Raw genomic sequence first — 17,085 nt, forward strand, 5'->3', positions numbered from 1 at the left:
AATCACTTACACAGCAAAGTGGACCTTATTTTACATAGCTTTTGAACCATTAAACCACCGTTGGAATATGTATATGAGAAAATATATATTTAGAGGTTCGAACCAAGTAAGCAAAAATTGAGATCTGAGCCCAATGAACCTGCGTTACCAAGCTTGCCAAACTACGAGATCTGCAGTCTTAAGATTGCTTGGGCGTTTGGTACCGTACCAAGTGAGGGGCCCTTGAAGGGTCTATGGATTATGAAAAATATTCTTAGTTTATTGTCAAGATAATCGAATATCTAAATGACATACTTCGGTACAAGAATTTAATTGGACTAAGAAGTTATCACATATCATAAAAAAATAATAAGAACTTATCATTTTAGTCTCTACGTGCGCATAAAACGATAGTCACTTTTTTCTAAGTTTTCTTAAAATCTCAGTAGTTAACATATAACTTTTACAATTCTGATAGATAACTTATAAAAAAGGTACGAACACAATGTTTATTTGTAGAGGTTTATAATTTACTTTTGGAGTTATAGTCGTTTTAGTGATTAATCCCACAAGATTGCGTGTTACAGTAATAAGTTTTTAGGAGCGATTTTCTGAAAAATAAAGTGGCTCACACTAGTAGTCTTTTAGTGCAAATTAATTTGGTATACTTTATTCACGTAATAAGAGCTTAGATGGCTTAGTGGTTAGCATGCTATCACGGAAGATTGTTGTTACCAGAATAAGCTGTACCAAAAGTGATGAGCATAGAAAAATAACGTACAGGTCTTGAGATTTCTGCAACCAGTCTCACATTTTTACATACTTATCTGGATCACCGAAAAACCTGTGACTAGTCGGTTTTATAACTATACTAGTACAAGTTTTTCAATAGCTTTGGTAACGGATTTTTCTGTACCATAGATAATCTATTAAATTTGTATACTGCGCATAGCTTTCTACTGTACCGTCTACCGCGCATAGTCCGTGCGCTTATGTACAGTGGAGATATGTATGTATATATATATATGCATACTTGCATACATGTATGGGATTGTCATTGTTATTTTGGCTCAATACGTAAATTGTTCTCTGCGAGTGAAAACCAATTATTATACGCAACAGGAAAGTGACTATAAGTGCCTATTGCACTTATCATTATATCTTGTTAGATTCGTATCAATGTATTGAGCTTTATATTGTGTTCTGGTGGATGTACTGAAATCCTAACCTCTTGAACTTTTACAGTTACGTATGTATATATACATATATATACTGACATTCTGAATGCTCTCACTGGCCGACTAACTTTCTGTACTGGTACAGGAAAAACCCGTACCACGTATCGGATTTTGACGTACTAAGTATAAGGTTTATCTATACTCAATAAGGTACTTTAAAGTATACTACCGTACCAAATATACCTGTACCAGTACACATTTTTCTTGTACAGAGTATCGAAAATACTTTTACTAACATATAGAACCTGTTTTTCTGGTAACAACAATCTTCCGTGATAGTCTCCTAGCCAGAGATCCTCGAGGGGCCATGGGTTTGAATCCGAACAAAAATTTTCGCGATATTTTTCTCAGGCTTTTTCGATGAGATAAGTACCCAGGATGCCGAAACACCACTTATCTGGTTTTTAAAGCTAATAGTCAATTTTTTTTGGTGACGGCTAGGCCTCCAGGGGCTTTCTTTTCGAAGGGAAGCCAATACTTAGTCATCTTACCGGGTACAAACTCTATTGGTTATAAAAAGGTGTCGGTACAGCAAATTAGATGGTTTATTGAAAAATATCTTTCCATTAAACTTGGTAATAGCTGGGGTGTGCTTGAGACAATCCAAAAGAGAGTCCTAATAATCAAAATAACCACTACCAATTATTCACATAATTTTAAAACTTCCAAGATTGTTATTTTTCCAGTAAAAGTTGCCCAAGCCACTTTAACCACTGCACCACTATGGCCCTCATATAAATGCACCTATAAACATCATTGACTACATAATATATGGTGTGTGTTCAGCCTCCTTAAAATATTATCGATATTTTCTCTTGAAATTTCGACCATATGTTAGATCGTGGTTACAGGAAGTTTAAAAATTGCCAGATATGACATATGCCTGTGTGAGTGGAAGAGAGGAAGAAGAACTCAAAAGTGAACAAAACCTGAAAATAAACCAAGAATGATGCAATGTAAACAAAATTGTTATACCCTGGGCATTTAAAGAACAATTATAACCATTATACATTAGTTTTGTTAAGATACCTTTAGAGTCGTAGAAAATTCTAAAAATGTGTGTGCATTATATTACATAACATTTTACGCTAGTTCCATGAAAAATAATATAATTAAAAGTTTTTCTCAATACAACTCGTTTACTTATATAACTTATACTATAAAGTATAAAGCATTATTTTATCTATTGGAAATGTACTTGAATAACATAAGTAATACATTATAAAGTATTATTTATTAAAATATACACGATGAATAAACTAATGAGATAAAAAAAAAATTTTATTGTAATTAGATGACTTAACAATGTAATGAATCGTGCTTATAACAAAACTTATGTTTCAGACTTTATTTTACTGGACACTAAAGCTTAAGATAATATTGGCCAGTACTGCATGTGAACGTTCCTTAAAGTGCGTATATATATTGTATAGTCTGTTGTTTTTGTTCTCTTCAGCACCCCGGCATATGAATACACGTTAGTATCAGGCACGCTAGTCACCATACTAGAGCTGTCTGCTAAATTTTGTGTTACCTATGCTACGTTACAGACAATAAATATATATAATTTGATTGTAACAGGTGTACGTCGTGTATGAATTTACCGGTAGAAATTGAATCAATTACTTAGTGAAAGAAGTATAATTAGTGTTTACTTGTTATTGTTACATTACACTTATACAGGATAATCTGCGGTCTGATCACCTGTTGCACGAGAAAGTCTATATAAGTGTACAGCAGACGCCATCAAATTAGTTTACTTCCTGCACGTGGCTCATAATTTGTACTAAAATTTAAACATAACTACCACATACGTGAATCTAGCAAACTTCAACAGAAAATTACTCAGTGTAGTCAAACTGCTAAAGTAAGTAGTGATTTGGAATTTATAAAATTATGAATTTTATTATTATCCACATTATTACATATTTTTTATTTTTGCATGAACAAAGATAAGTTTGTTACGTACTTATTTTAATAGTATTTTCTCTTCTTATACACTTAAAATGTATTTACACTGCATGCTACATAATTTTCTGGAGATCATTCTTTTTGAACTATATTATACGTGATTATGGCTCTTTTATGAAACTCGTAGTGTTTCTATGAAATTTTAGAGATGTTCGCAAATAACAATGAAACAAAAGTGTCTTATTCTTTTCTTAAATCCGGCTATTTCAACTAATGCATACAAAAAAAATAATAATAATTATAAAACTATACTAGAATCAGATTTTGACCTAATGTTTATCGGAAAATATCAATAAAATACTTGATTTGTTCTAAGTATGTCTAACACTTTTAGCACCATCTTAAGCAATTGTACAAACTATGTTCGTAAGTTTTTATAATAGGTCTTTATCCAAATCTGATTATTTTGGTTTTAAAGGTGAACTCTCTTAACCTTACTGTTAACGTACGATAAGTAATTTTTTTCATAAAAGTTAAAGTTATCTCGTAGTCTACTCAGTTTAAACCTTGAAATAATACCAGAGTATATTATAAGGGGCAGTTATGACAAAAATTGTAGTTATAAAGTTTATTAAGTCGTAGGTAATAGGTGTAGTAATAATCCTGAATTTCGATATTGATGCAATTATATGTGTAATTCCAAATATAGAATACGTTTGCATAGAGAAACGATTTATATTTTTATTTATTTATCTATTTATATTACACTATGAGACAAAACTTATGTTGATTGTAAGAAAATTTAAAATTAAATTTATAGAAGTTTTTTGAGACATTCTTAGATATACTTCACTAAAATTATTTACTGTAATTGTGTGTACGTGTGTGTACGTGTGTAAGTATATGTGTGTGTCATAAAAGTTACTATAAATGTAAGATGTAAAGTTTTTTATAATGTACATTTAAATTTTTTTTCAATGTACATTTCTGGGCTGAAAATTAACTAGACAACTGTGTAATTATGTATACATGTTCGGGAAATGTTGCGAGGTCAGTATGTTCACTCATTTACACACTCGCACACACATATCAGTTAGTGACAAGCTTTGTTTCAAATAGACTTATACTCTAAGTATACTATTAAATATAATTAATTAATCGAGGCATTGTGAACAGTTGATTTTGTAACAATTTTAAACATTGTAATACTACAGGTCTTTTGTAACTGTCAACAACTTTATTACAATGGTATTACTCTAAAAAATAATATTCTATTACTTATGGACAATTTCAATTTTTTTTTTCAAATTTCTTTTAGGTTGTCAAGTGTTTTTTGTGTATCTTATTAATCTTATTATAAAGAATGTACGTTTCGTAAAAGTCGTATTTATCTTTTTAATAATAAGTAACATTTTCAATTAGAGTATACCTACAAGGAATAAATTTCTATGTAAATAATTTCAATTTTTTGAGGATTAATGAACATTCCTTCTGAAAAAATAAGGAGTCATAAGTACATATTATATAAAATTCAAGTACCAACAATATTATCCAGATATATTTTAGTTCAATACAACTCTTTTTCAAGGACTAGGTAAACTATGATTAACAATTTTCATAAACAAAAACTAGAAAAAAAGTGTTGTAACAAAAAAAATTTGTGATTCGAAAAAAATGTTTAAAATTAGTTCTGCAAACTCTACTAGCAATTTGCTAATTTTTATTCGAAAAAAGTTCTAAAAACTGCAGAGCCGTTAGCAATGTTTGCAACTGCTTTGTAAAAATTTTTAAATTAATCACTAACAAAAAAAAAAAAAAAAATTGATACCAACGTTCGATAGATGAGAAGAGTATTTCTTCTAATTGTTGTAGTGTGTCTGTAGTATCAAAATTGGTATCAATCGTTTGCAGTTTCAATCCTGTTGAACAATTGCAAGTTATCATATTTTTATCTATAGCAGGTAAAATAATTATTTTTGGCGAATGTACGGCTTTTTCTCTTCATAAAAACATTGCTGCGCATACGTCGTCTATATAGTTTTATCAGTGGTCCAGGATCTAGTCCAATACTTTTAGTGTAGGTCTACTCGTCTTCTGTATTTCTGATAGCAGACAGACAGGTTTCGAAAACGCATACTATTGTTATTAGTATTTACACTTTACCTATTGGTTTTGCAATATTTATGATGATAATAAGTAACTTTGTCTACAAAATATTGTGGTCAATTGGTTGGTTATCAAAACCGCAAGGAAGTCATGAAAGTATCAAAGAAAGTATTTAATTTTCGTGGAGTGGATTTCTGCATAGATTTACTAGCATATCTGAGATGAGTTAAACAACTATGTTTTCATTGGTTTTGAATTCAATAAACTTATTTTAATTTTTAGAAGTCATGGTTTTGAAGTGACTATAGGTAACCTTGAAAATTATGTGGCATATTATGTAGCAACAACTAAACTTCTTGATTTGATCTTCGTTTCAGTTTTCGAAAAGCATTACCTTAAAAGACTTACTACCAGTTAAATAGCCTTAAAGTAGTATTTTTCACAATCAACCTAAATTTTAAGGTTACATGTGTTTTAAATTACATTTTTCATTACACATGGTGGTTTTTTTATTAATTGAAACAAGAATTGGATTTAAAGTTTGAGACAAACACAAAATGCAGGCACCAGAATCAGTAGAGTATGAGACTGCCTATGTTACTTTCCACAAAGGGGAATTTTAGAGCTAGTGCCTTCTCTGTCACACTCAGCACTAGTAATGTGGATCGATTGGTCAAAAAATTTTCTGACGTGTGTGTCAGTCGGACGGTAAGCTGACTGTCTATGACTGTCAGATTTTGCTGCGTAATAGATTTTATGTGATCATCAGAAAGTTCCCTGACCAGTCTTTGGTCAGTTCAAAATTTTTTCACAAACGGTTTTAAAGTGTCCAATAATTCTCATTTTTTACAAAAATTTGTTAAGATTTGGTTGTGCAAAGCTTAATGAAACGATTAGTGCATCATCACATAGATTATAAGTATAGAAAAAAAAAAATGATAATATGCTTATGAAATTTGAGTTTGTTGATGATTATCGATGAAGAAATTTAAAAATGTTTTTAATTTTGATGGCACCAAATAAGAAGTATAATACATTTAAAAAGCGTTTAGATCTAGTCATCATCTTAAAACTTAATATTATCTGTATTTTCGTCTTCACTTGCTTAAGTATTATCGTAAAAAGATTGATAATGCGTTACGTGACTTAAGTCAGGTCTTAAATTTCACAAGTTGTGTGGTGTGTACGTTATTTTTAATGCTGTACTGTTGGATAAGCGGTTTTTTTTGAGTTATAAATCCAACCATATGTGTTTAAAATGATTTTTCTGTAGCAGCCGAAGAAGATGGAAGGGGTAATATGCTTTTAGAAATTTTTCTGAGATAAGTTTATTTGCATGTGCTATTCCACTAATGTTGATAAATTTTACGCTTAGCTAGTTTAACACTCAAACTAATTAGATTTATCAGGTTGAGTGCGAACTATGTAAGCAACGGTTGAATTCAAAAATGGATCACTTTTTCTATGGAATCCCAAAAATCTGATTCTCATAGCATTTTTTCTTGTTTCGTTGCTAAATGAAATATATAGGTCAATCACCAATGAGGTTTGTGGGGTTGTTTCTAGCATCAGGTGGCGCTAGTGTGCCTATTTAAGATTTCCATCGGAGTATATCTATATATTGAATGAAATCCAATTGAAACTAGTTTAATATACAAGTATACTCCTGTGGAAATCTTACTGGGGCATATTAGTGCCACCTGACGCTAGAAACAACCCCATAAACCCCATTTTACAAATTTTTTTTTGTTTCTGCTAATACAAAAAGTAAAAATTTTTAAAAACAAGCTATTTTGACGAACATCTTGTTACAGAAGTGAAGTTTCATAGACAAATATAAAAACATTAGGTATTTAAGAATAATTCTAATTTTTCTATAAAGGGGTTGATTATTAGCCCCTCTTGACACCATTATGAAGTTATCCCACAAAAAATTATAAGTCAATGTGAAGGAGGGTGGAGGAACTGTGGAAGGGATGTAGGGTGGAAAATTATCCAATATATACCCTTCTATAACATATTTTCACAAAAAAATTATTCGAGTTATTATAATATACTTGTTACTTTCATCGCGTGTACGAGCTCCACTATAAAAATACGAGTTAGAAAGGGCTACATAAAATGAATATCTTGAAATTTTCCAGGGTAAGCGATGTAAACAATTGTACCATTGGATTTAGTAAATTTTTAACTATTAAATCAATCTAGTCTAGGTTCAGGAACCGTCACAAGGGAACCTTGTTATAACAGGCTGTCCAGTTAAGTAGAATATATGTAGAGTAAATATGAGATAATTGTGCCTGAAACGTAACTACCTTGCCAACTTTTTTGTATACCGAAACACTTATTAGGTAATTGTGCACTGCGCTAAAATCTGCGAACTATTCGAGCCGCGACCGATGCCGCTGCTACTCCAGAAGGTATAAAAGGCTCATTCCAGACCATGTCAATCACTTTTTACTTTCAGCTACGAGTCTGGCTACTTGGCTGAAGAGCTCTGCTGTTCAAAGCGCTGTTATATATTTTATGATACCACAATAAAAAGCGAAGTTATTTCTATACATTTTTTTGTGGTCACGGTGGTGCAACGGTAGAGTTGCAGTTTCCGTCGATCTCCGAGGTTAAACTGCATTTGGCGTGGTTAGTACTTGGATGGGTGATCGTCTGGTCACCATTCAGGTCTCGCCCTTTCGCCTGTACTCTTGATTCTCGAAGGTCGATTAACTATTTCTCTGACGCTTCGTCTACGTGATCATAGGTGTGACTGAGTTGGTCCAGATGTTTATATACGTATATAAACATCTGGTCATAACTCTGGTACACTGATGGCTAATTAACACTATGCTTGCGTAAAAAAATGCCGTGTCTGAGCCTACGGACGATGATGAATAAAAAAAAAAAATAAAAAAATCTATGCATTATTGTTACTTACTATTTTACACCTTTTATAAAGTATACCTTATCTAAAAGTATATCGTAAATTCCAATAAATATATCTATACATAATCACAATTCTCACAAGTTGCAATCCATGTCTCTTTCGTTCTATCGAGAACTATATATACATAAAACATTCTCGTGTTGCTTTATACATTCCATCAAAAATCCACTGACTTAGCAGAGTTTTTTTTAGTTGTATTGACGTCGAAAAAAATAGGATTTGTCTATTTTACTTGTCAGTCTTTCACTATCGATTTTTTTGTACTTTTCAACTAATAACCTGTACACATTTCTTTTAAATAATTCTTACAATTTACAATGGCTCTGATCCAATACCCAACTCACTAATGCAAAAAAAAGTTGACGTATATTTCTTTGAACTACCATGGATGAATAGCATGGTTGTTTAAAAACTTAAGTTTATAGTAATAAGCCATGTGTTTTTTCTTCAAGTGATTCGCACTCAACACTTTTGTTTTTGCACACTACCTTTCATTTTTTCATATAACACTAAATTCATTTTGTATTTTTTTTTACACTGTGGCCCTTTAAGTAACATATTTCATCTGTGCAGAAGTTTAATGGCCTTCTCTTTACCATTGATTTTACGGGCAAAGAATACGTAATAAAATAATTCTGTAGCGTAAAAATTAAAATTTTACTGCCAGTTCGTTAGTCATATTTGTTTGGAAGTATTGTAAATACTATCACAATTAAAATGCGGAAAAAAATCATTATAAAATGAAAAATTTGTAACTTATTTAGAAGTAAAATAAGTTTATTGGCTTTAAAGCTAACCTAATTTACTATGTGAATTTCTGCTAGTGACCTACGGTGTAATCTGGTGGTTCCAAACGGAGTGAGCTCTAGTGCTCCCAAAAGTGGCATCCAAAGTAGCGCGAAATTCACATTGGCTATATGGAGCAAAACGCAAAAACCCACATAACTCAACAGAATTTCGAACATAATAAATGAATAAGCCCCAAGCTATTAAACCCAATGACCCAATGCTAATTAACCCAAAAACACGGAACGCCTACTGGCCACTTTTAAATTTAATGCTTTAAATAATAACAAAAGCGCCAATCATTACAAAACCCAGGGCGCTTACTGGCCGCTTTGTTTATTAATTAAATAAATAAAATAACAAAATCGCCAATCACCACACAACCCAGGGCACTTACTGGCCCCTTTGTTTATTAATTAAATAAATAAAATATCAAAAGCGCCAATCACCACACAACCCAGGGCGCTTACTGGCCGCTTTGTTTATTAATTAAATAAATAAAATAACACAAGCGCTAATCACCACACAACCCGGAGCGCTTACTGGCCAAGTGCTTGCGCAGCAGATGACAAAGAGAATGCAACGTTTTATTTTACTGGTTTTACTAAGTATGTTATAATCACTTATAACATTACTATTATCCCTGTTTTAGCGGTCTGATAAAAAATAATAAAATTTTACAATGATTTTTTCATTGGTTTCTTATCGGTATTTGTACCCGTAAATCTAAATAAAATCTGAAATGGTCAAAAATAGATTTTCTATGTCATTTATTGTAAGTTGGACATGATTAAACAAAAATAAATTTTCTAATTTATGTTCTACCATCCGGATTGCAACCCCAAAATGGGGGGATTACAATATTTTGTATGTAAATTACAAGAAAAGTTAGTTATTAATTTTTATTAGAATTTTGTAAAAAATACTTTAGTCCCCCTGTTTTGGTATTACCATCCGGATGATAGGATATAAATTTATGTGATTATTTTTCTTCAATGATGTCCTGGTTACATTGAAAATCATTTTTGACCATTACAGATTTTATCTGGATCCACGGGTGCAAATACCGATATAAAACCAATAGAAAAATCCTATTGTAAGATCGATGAATTTTTTATTGGTTTTTATTTGACCGAAGCAACAGGGATTGCAAACATTTTTGTGAAATAAAAAGTAATATGGATTCCTTATTTTCTAATTTACAACTTTTGCACGTGTAACAGGTCAAACTAGTGCCAATTAAGTTTTACGATCCAGAAGAAAAAAGTTAATCGTACATAGAATTTAGGCTTCACTGTTCCAAGAGCTAACAATATTTTCACCACCATGGGCGTTTCGATCGATGTTCTTATCCTCTCCAAACAAACTCACGTAGTAAATATATTTATACGTAAGTGCTACATGGATGCTCACTTTGTATTTATTGATAGCCACACTTCCCACTGATATGTGTTAAATTCTATCACACCTGCATTTCATAAACTTTTGTAAAGTACTATTTTATTGCATTAGGTCACGTTCCATCTCACAACTATCGATAGAGTTGGAGCAGAAAAGTTCATAGAAGTTCTATAATGTGTAATTGCAATCAAACTTCATTACAAGTTGGCTCGTTTTATCTTGAATTATACTTCTCTTACCTCGTTCTCGAGATCAAGTTGTAGATGTTCAGAGCTAAGTGTAATTTCAACTCGTAAGGATGTATAAGTACTCTTATTCAAAATATTTTCAATAATTTTATTGAATAAATCAGTATACAAAAATAATACACATTCGCAGATTAACATTATTTTGAGTTACAAAATTTAGTCATTTTTAAGGTGAATTTATATTTATCTGGTACAGTTATTTTGGAACATTAGATCTATTCCTAACACTTTACAAACGGGAGGAAGGAATTTTCTCTTGCAAAATAAAATTTCTGACCACTAACACAAAATAATATAAAGCTATCAGCCGTGGTTTTCTCCCAATTATCATAAAATTTGGCCAGCCTACCAGCTATGGAACCTACACTTAATATTTTTAGTAATGTTGACTGTCCGTCCGGACCCGAGTTGAAAATCTCGCTCTTGGGTGGACAGATTTTTACCCCTTCAATTTAGTATTTATGGTTAAGAGATTCGTATGAAAATAACATACAGAAAAACATATTCATTAAAATTTTTTTAATTTTCCTGAAGTAACGTGATGTCAATTCTAACAATATTTTATTCCAATAAATTTCTAGATATAATGCCAGCTGGACACTCAGTATTGGTCATAGGAGGAGGAGGCAGAGAACATGCAATTTGCTGGAAACTTTCACAATCAAAGCATGTGAGATTCTAAAAGTTCTAACTATTTCCATCAGTTGATGAATCCATATCATTATAACATATTTTTATATTTATATGTAATTTAAGAAATTAACACATGATTATAGATAGAACACGTGTACGTAGCACCTGGAAATGCTGGCATAGCAAAGGAGAGAAAGGTTACTGTGGTGACATTGGATGTTAAGAATAATAAGGTATTTATGAAATATAGAATAAATTATTTAATTCTTTAGTGTTAATGCAAGAAATGTATATGTATCTCATCCAGAAAGTAATCTGTCAGCACTTGCGTGACTTTATCAGTAATCAGGCATACGAGCCAGGTCTTGTTTACTTTACCGGTATACATGGTACATGAATGATCACTGCATTTTTCATTTTCAGAAATTAATTTTTTGGTTTCAGTTACATACACATTTTAAAACAAAAAACAACAATCACGATTAATATCGAAATGCTACTTATTAACTTAAGGTATATTTTATAACTTAAGAAATGCTTTATGTTACTCATCTAAGTTCTCAAAATTTTCTTTAAACATGATACAGGATGAACTTAAAAAATAAGTTCGGTATGCGTTCTTAAGCTGATATTTGTTATACTACTCATTTTAATTTTACTAAGTTATGGTTAAATATTTACACAAAAAAAATAAAAATCTACTTTTAATATATTTCAGCCTTTAACAAAGACATAAAAAAGATAAATTTTCATTAAGTAGCTATAAATTAAAGATAATTATTGTTTCTAGCAACAAAATGATTTATTAGTTTGGATTTAATAATTTTATAACCTTTAATGAAAAGTTTGTCGTCTTGCATATTTTTTATAACAAGTACAAATTCCCTTATACGTATGATTTGTGCACTTCAAAGTTTTGCGATGGATGTCTGTTCTCGGGATTGCCGAGTTCGTCCCCAAACTCATAAAAATGGTCGAATTCGTCCCTGAGTCGTTAGAGTATTTTCTTATCACTTATCAAATTTGTTCTCGGGTCATAAGAGTGTTTTTTTATCACTCACCAAATCTGTCCCCGGGTCATTAAAGCTTTATTTTGTCCCTTTTACCGAATTCGTCCCCGTTATAATCATATTTTTTCCGTCGCACTTTTCATTGTAAGTCTGAAGATTTACACTGATTTTCAGGCTTCAGACTGGCAGTTTATTTTAGAAATTTCGGTTTCTTCTTGTTTATATTTTATCATTTTATCAAACATAATAATCTCTGAAATGTGTACGAATACCCGTATAGAATCAGCAAAGTTCTGCCTTTTCCAGTTACACCAAATTCCATTGGTTTTAGATAATTTGGTAATAGATAAGAAAACACTACAATGACCCGGGAACAAATTCGGCAAGTAATAAGAAAACACTCTTATGACTCAGGAACGAACTTGGTGAGTGATAAAATGATGCACTTACGATGGGGACGAATTCGGGTAGGCCCTCTATTCTAGCCTATCTCAACTGTTTCATAATTTGATTTTAAAAATCATCTAGAACAGTTTAATAATAAAGAAAAAAATGAATGGAAAATTACATACTTAAATAAATTATGGTACATTACGATACAGTAGGGCACATATAGTACAAACATGAGCGGCCGAAGGGCGTGGTTGTGGTATGTTGGTGCCCGAGTCGCGGATAATGTTTTTCTTACCGAGGGCGCAAAGTGCAATTTTGCGCCCGTAGCGACACTTTGCACCTAATTAATCATTGTGGGCCTTAGGGTAGAAAAGTACTTTGGGGATACGGAGGTGTACGGAGGTATCTGGAGGGCGCAAGAAACTTTTTTGCCCGTAGGTCCAAAGTGATAACAAGGACACAAAGTGTGGCCCGAGGGCGCGAAATGGCACTTGCATTTTGTGCCTATGGTAAGAAAGTAGATAAATATTTACTAAATAATATAATATCATATTCTGATTAGTTTTAATTTTCCTTATCAAAAACTGAAATTGATGAATAATTGTATAACGAATAGTTATTATAAAATACAGTACTCTATTATTATTACAACAAATTTTAAATTTGTGTAGGTCATTGGAGAATGGTGCAAAAAAAATAATGTTAGTATGGTAGCTGTTGGACCTGAAGAATATTTAGCACAAGGGCTTGCTGATGAACTAGAAAATATGGGAATTTTATGTTTTGGACCAAAAAAAGATGCTTCCAGGATCGAAGCTGACAAAGATTGGGCAAAGGCTTTCATGGACCGACATAATATTCCGACAGCAAAATGGAAAGCATTTACGAATAATAAAGAAGCTCAAAACTTTGTTAAAACGTAATTATCTTTCATTTATTAAATTTATATGCTATAGAAAGTCAATGGACACTTTGTTTTTACAGGGCATCTTTTCGTGCCTTAGTTGTCAAAGCTTCTGGTTTGGCAGCGGGAAAAGGTGTCGTAGTAGCTAAAGATGTTCAGGACGCATCTAAAGCTATCGATGAAATGTTATGTAGCAAAAAATTTGGTTCTGCTGGAGATACTGTTGTCATTGAAGAATTACTAGAGGGAGAAGAAGTTTCTGTATTAGCATTTACGGATGGTAAGATTTCTTGACAATACATTATTCTCAATTCTAGGATAACATAGATTCTCAACATAAAAATGTTGGTATTTATGCAACTGCTACCTAATTGACAACTAATTGAGAATATAGAACTCATATGACATTTAAAAAAGTTTTCTGGGTGACAGGATCATCAATTTTTAACTTAATTCATTTCATTCTCTGAAACAAACTTGCCTCATGTCTTTTATGTATGCTTTTGTGTTTCTATGCCATCTCAAAGTTAAATTTGTGAAGAATAAAGAATAAATACATTTTTTTGTACTTTGAGCTTTACTTTGCCGTTGGATATTGGCTGTCCCTCAACAGGAAACTTTTTTTTTTTACTTTTAGCATTTATCTTTTTTTAAGTTTGGACAACTGAATCCTCAATAAGAAACATAGAGCTCACACCTGGTGCGCATCCAACCCGGGAAAGTACAAGGAGTCCTATGGGCCCTGCTTTGCCGTGCGAGCTCTGGTAACATGCGCCACCAGGTATGAAAGCTACTACTTCGTATCTGGTAGCTCATGTCACCAGAGCAAGCACAAGATTCGAGGGACTCATTGTGCTTGCATCAATTGGATAGGCACCAAATGTACGAAAATTATTCTTACTGAGAGAGCAATAAACATCTAAAGATAACAAAAACAAACAAAGTAGGAAATCACGTTACGTCACTTGATAACAAAGTAAAAACTTGAGCAGGCGTGGTTGTGGAAATTTGTACTCAAATCGCGTACTTTGATTATTTTTCTAACCAAGACTAAAAAGTGATATTTTGCTTCCAGTCAGTTACTTTGCACCCTAGAGCAAAAAAGTACTTTAGGTTGAGAGGGCTGATGCAGAATGTGATCTGAGACTTTTTGTTTTTCGCTCCTAGATGAAAATATTTACTTCTTTACGTTTTTTAACAGAGTTCTAAATTAAATCTAAATTTTCTTACAACATGTTTTGTTTTAAATGATAGAACAAGAAGTAGCGAACTTTTTTTAAAGTATAGTTATTTCATTATAAGTAATTAACTTTAAATTTGGTAGTTTTCCTACGAGTTTGAAAAGTCTGTTTGCGAACCGAGAGGTTTGCGGCCCGAGCCGAAGGGGAGGGACGTAACGAGGTTCGTTAAGGAGACTTTTCGAACGAGTTCCGGAAAACTGCTTTTTCGCCCGAGGAAGTACCAGCCTCTCAAAACCACCCGAGGGCGGAAAAAATACATTTATATCACCAATGACAGATGAGACATGATAAAAATGCTATCTTACAATAATGCATTTTAGTGTGTGACATATTCCCTCTGATTTTCTTGGCTAAAGAAGAGGAAGCAAAACTTTTTGGATCGTATGTTATTAAATAAATAATACTAGACAGTATTATTTATTATATATTTATTACAAAATACTTTAGTTCCTTAGACATTAGTGAATACTGTTATATAGGTTACTCCACTTTAACTCACACTGTCAACAATAACTTTCTTACAATGGGCTCAAAGTGCAACTGCTTAAAAGCCTTGTATTCAAAAAGGTTTCATACAAAAGTTGCAGGAATATTAACTATGACTTGATCTAGACAAGTTGTACCTCAAAGTATTAAGGAACAACTTACTTATTATAGAAATGAGCGTTAAAAATTGCGTTTTCTTGAAATGTTCGTATCTCTGAGAAAAATTTATATTTTTCAACTGATTCTAGTAAAAGTGTAGCTCTTGGCTTAAAAAACAGAGAATTTCTAAAAATTTTGAAAATTAAAAAAGTTTTATCAAAAACTGATTTTTTGGTGTTGTCCAATAATATCAGCTATCAAATAGTAATAGCGACGATTGATAGAAAAAATATTTTTAGCGAAAAAACAACTGTTTTAATTGACAATAAAAAATCTGATTTTTCGACCGATTCATTACCTGACAATTCGAAAAGCACGTAATACTTACAAATGTAAGAGCAACGTTGGGAAAAAAATTTAAGCCCTGGATCGCTTGGAAAAACCAAAAGGTGTAAGAGCTATTTAGGTTTCAAAAAATGGTAATTTTTTAGAAAAATCGGTTTTTGCAAAACTTTTTCATGTTTCCGAAATTAAAAAAAAAAATGGTCATCATTAAGCTAAGAGCTACACTTTCAATAAATTTATTTTTAACAAAGATACGTGCACTTTAAAAAACGCGGTTTTTAATGGTTTCTTTGAGATAAGTAATTTGTTCGTTAATACTTTGAAATCTTACTGGGCTCAATTTATCTGTAATTAATACATCTAAAATTTTTCTCAAAACTTTTTTCAATATTTAGTTTTTTTTTTATACAAAAAAAATGGTTTTTCGCCAACTTGGTCCTTTATTTTGAATGAGCTTTTATAACGTCAGTTATTTAATTTTTAGTGCATTGAATTCTACGGAACCTTTCCGATTTTTAACGTATTTTTGAATACTCGATCTCGGAGGTTAAAAATTAACATGAGGCTCGAAATAGACAGATTGTCCTGTATCAGTTGACATAGATTTCGAAGAAAAAAAAATTTTCAACCATCTGATTTAACATGGAATTTGCCTTATGCTAATTAAGTTCACTTATTCTGAATATCTTAATTTGAGCCAAAAATCAAATGTACTCAATGATAAAAAAAAATTAGCAGATCATGTTTAATGATTCCATCAATTTATTCCTTGTAATCATAGTAAATACATTTAATAATCTTTGACTTTAAAACCCGTTACAGGTAAAACAATAGTTGATATGGCACCAGCACAAGATCATAAAAGAATTTTTGATGGTGATAACGGTCCGAACACAGGTGGGATGGGAGCTTACTGTCCTTGCCCACTTTTAGCACCCGAAGAATGTAAAACTATCAAAAATCAAGTTTTACAAAAAGCTATTGATGGTCTTAGGAAAGAAAACATACAGTTCACTGGAGTCTTATACGCAGGCATAATGCTTACTAAAGATGGGCCGAAAGTGTTAGAATTTAATTGCAGGTTTGGTGATCCTGAAACACAAGTTATCTTACCGTTATTAGAATCAGACTTATTTCTTATTATGAAAGCCTGCTGTGAGGGAACATTAAATCAGGATCTCGTTTCATGGAAAAAGGATATCTTCTCAGTTGGAGTAATTATGGCTTCACGTGGCTATCCTGAATCATCATCCAAAGGCCAAGTTATTCAGAAAGTCGAAGAAATAAGTTCTAAAAGCAATCATTTTATTTTTCATAGTGGGACTAGTGTATCTGCCTCTGGAGAACTTATAACAAATGGTTAG

The 17,085-nt window shown here is 31.9% G+C and overlaps 1 protein-coding gene across 3 annotated transcripts in view; it reads left to right on the plus strand.

The window, feature by feature from the left end:
• The first annotated feature begins 2,718 nt into the window (after positions 1 to 2,718).
• Gart (trifunctional purine biosynthetic protein adenosine-3 Gart) overlaps positions 2,719 to 17,085 on the plus strand; it is a 30,735-nt gene continuing 16,368 nt past the window's right edge. For 2 of the 3 annotated variants that reach the window (XM_089594216.1, XM_089594218.1), the window contains exons 1-6: positions 2,719 to 3,084; positions 11,192 to 11,280; positions 11,387 to 11,476; positions 13,318 to 13,565; positions 13,631 to 13,830; positions 16,544 to 17,080. In XM_089594216.1, coding sequence (XP_089450342.1) covers positions 11,197 to 11,280; positions 11,387 to 11,476; positions 13,318 to 13,565; positions 13,631 to 13,830; positions 16,544 to 17,080 — 1,159 coding nt within the window. In that variant the 5' untranslated portion in view covers positions 2,719 to 3,084; positions 11,192 to 11,196. The remainder of the gene's footprint in view (positions 3,085 to 11,191; positions 11,281 to 11,386; positions 11,477 to 13,317; positions 13,566 to 13,630; positions 13,831 to 16,543; positions 17,081 to 17,085) is intronic. The other variant, XM_089594217.1, reaches the window with a different exon arrangement.

Source organism: Copidosoma floridanum, unplaced genomic scaffold (assembly GCF_036245765.1).
Source record: "Copidosoma floridanum isolate Cflo_tuat_1 unplaced genomic scaffold, Cflo_Japanese_pri ptg000021l, whole genome shotgun sequence".
Lineage (NCBI taxonomy): Eukaryota > Metazoa > Arthropoda > Insecta > Hymenoptera > Encyrtidae > Copidosoma > Copidosoma floridanum.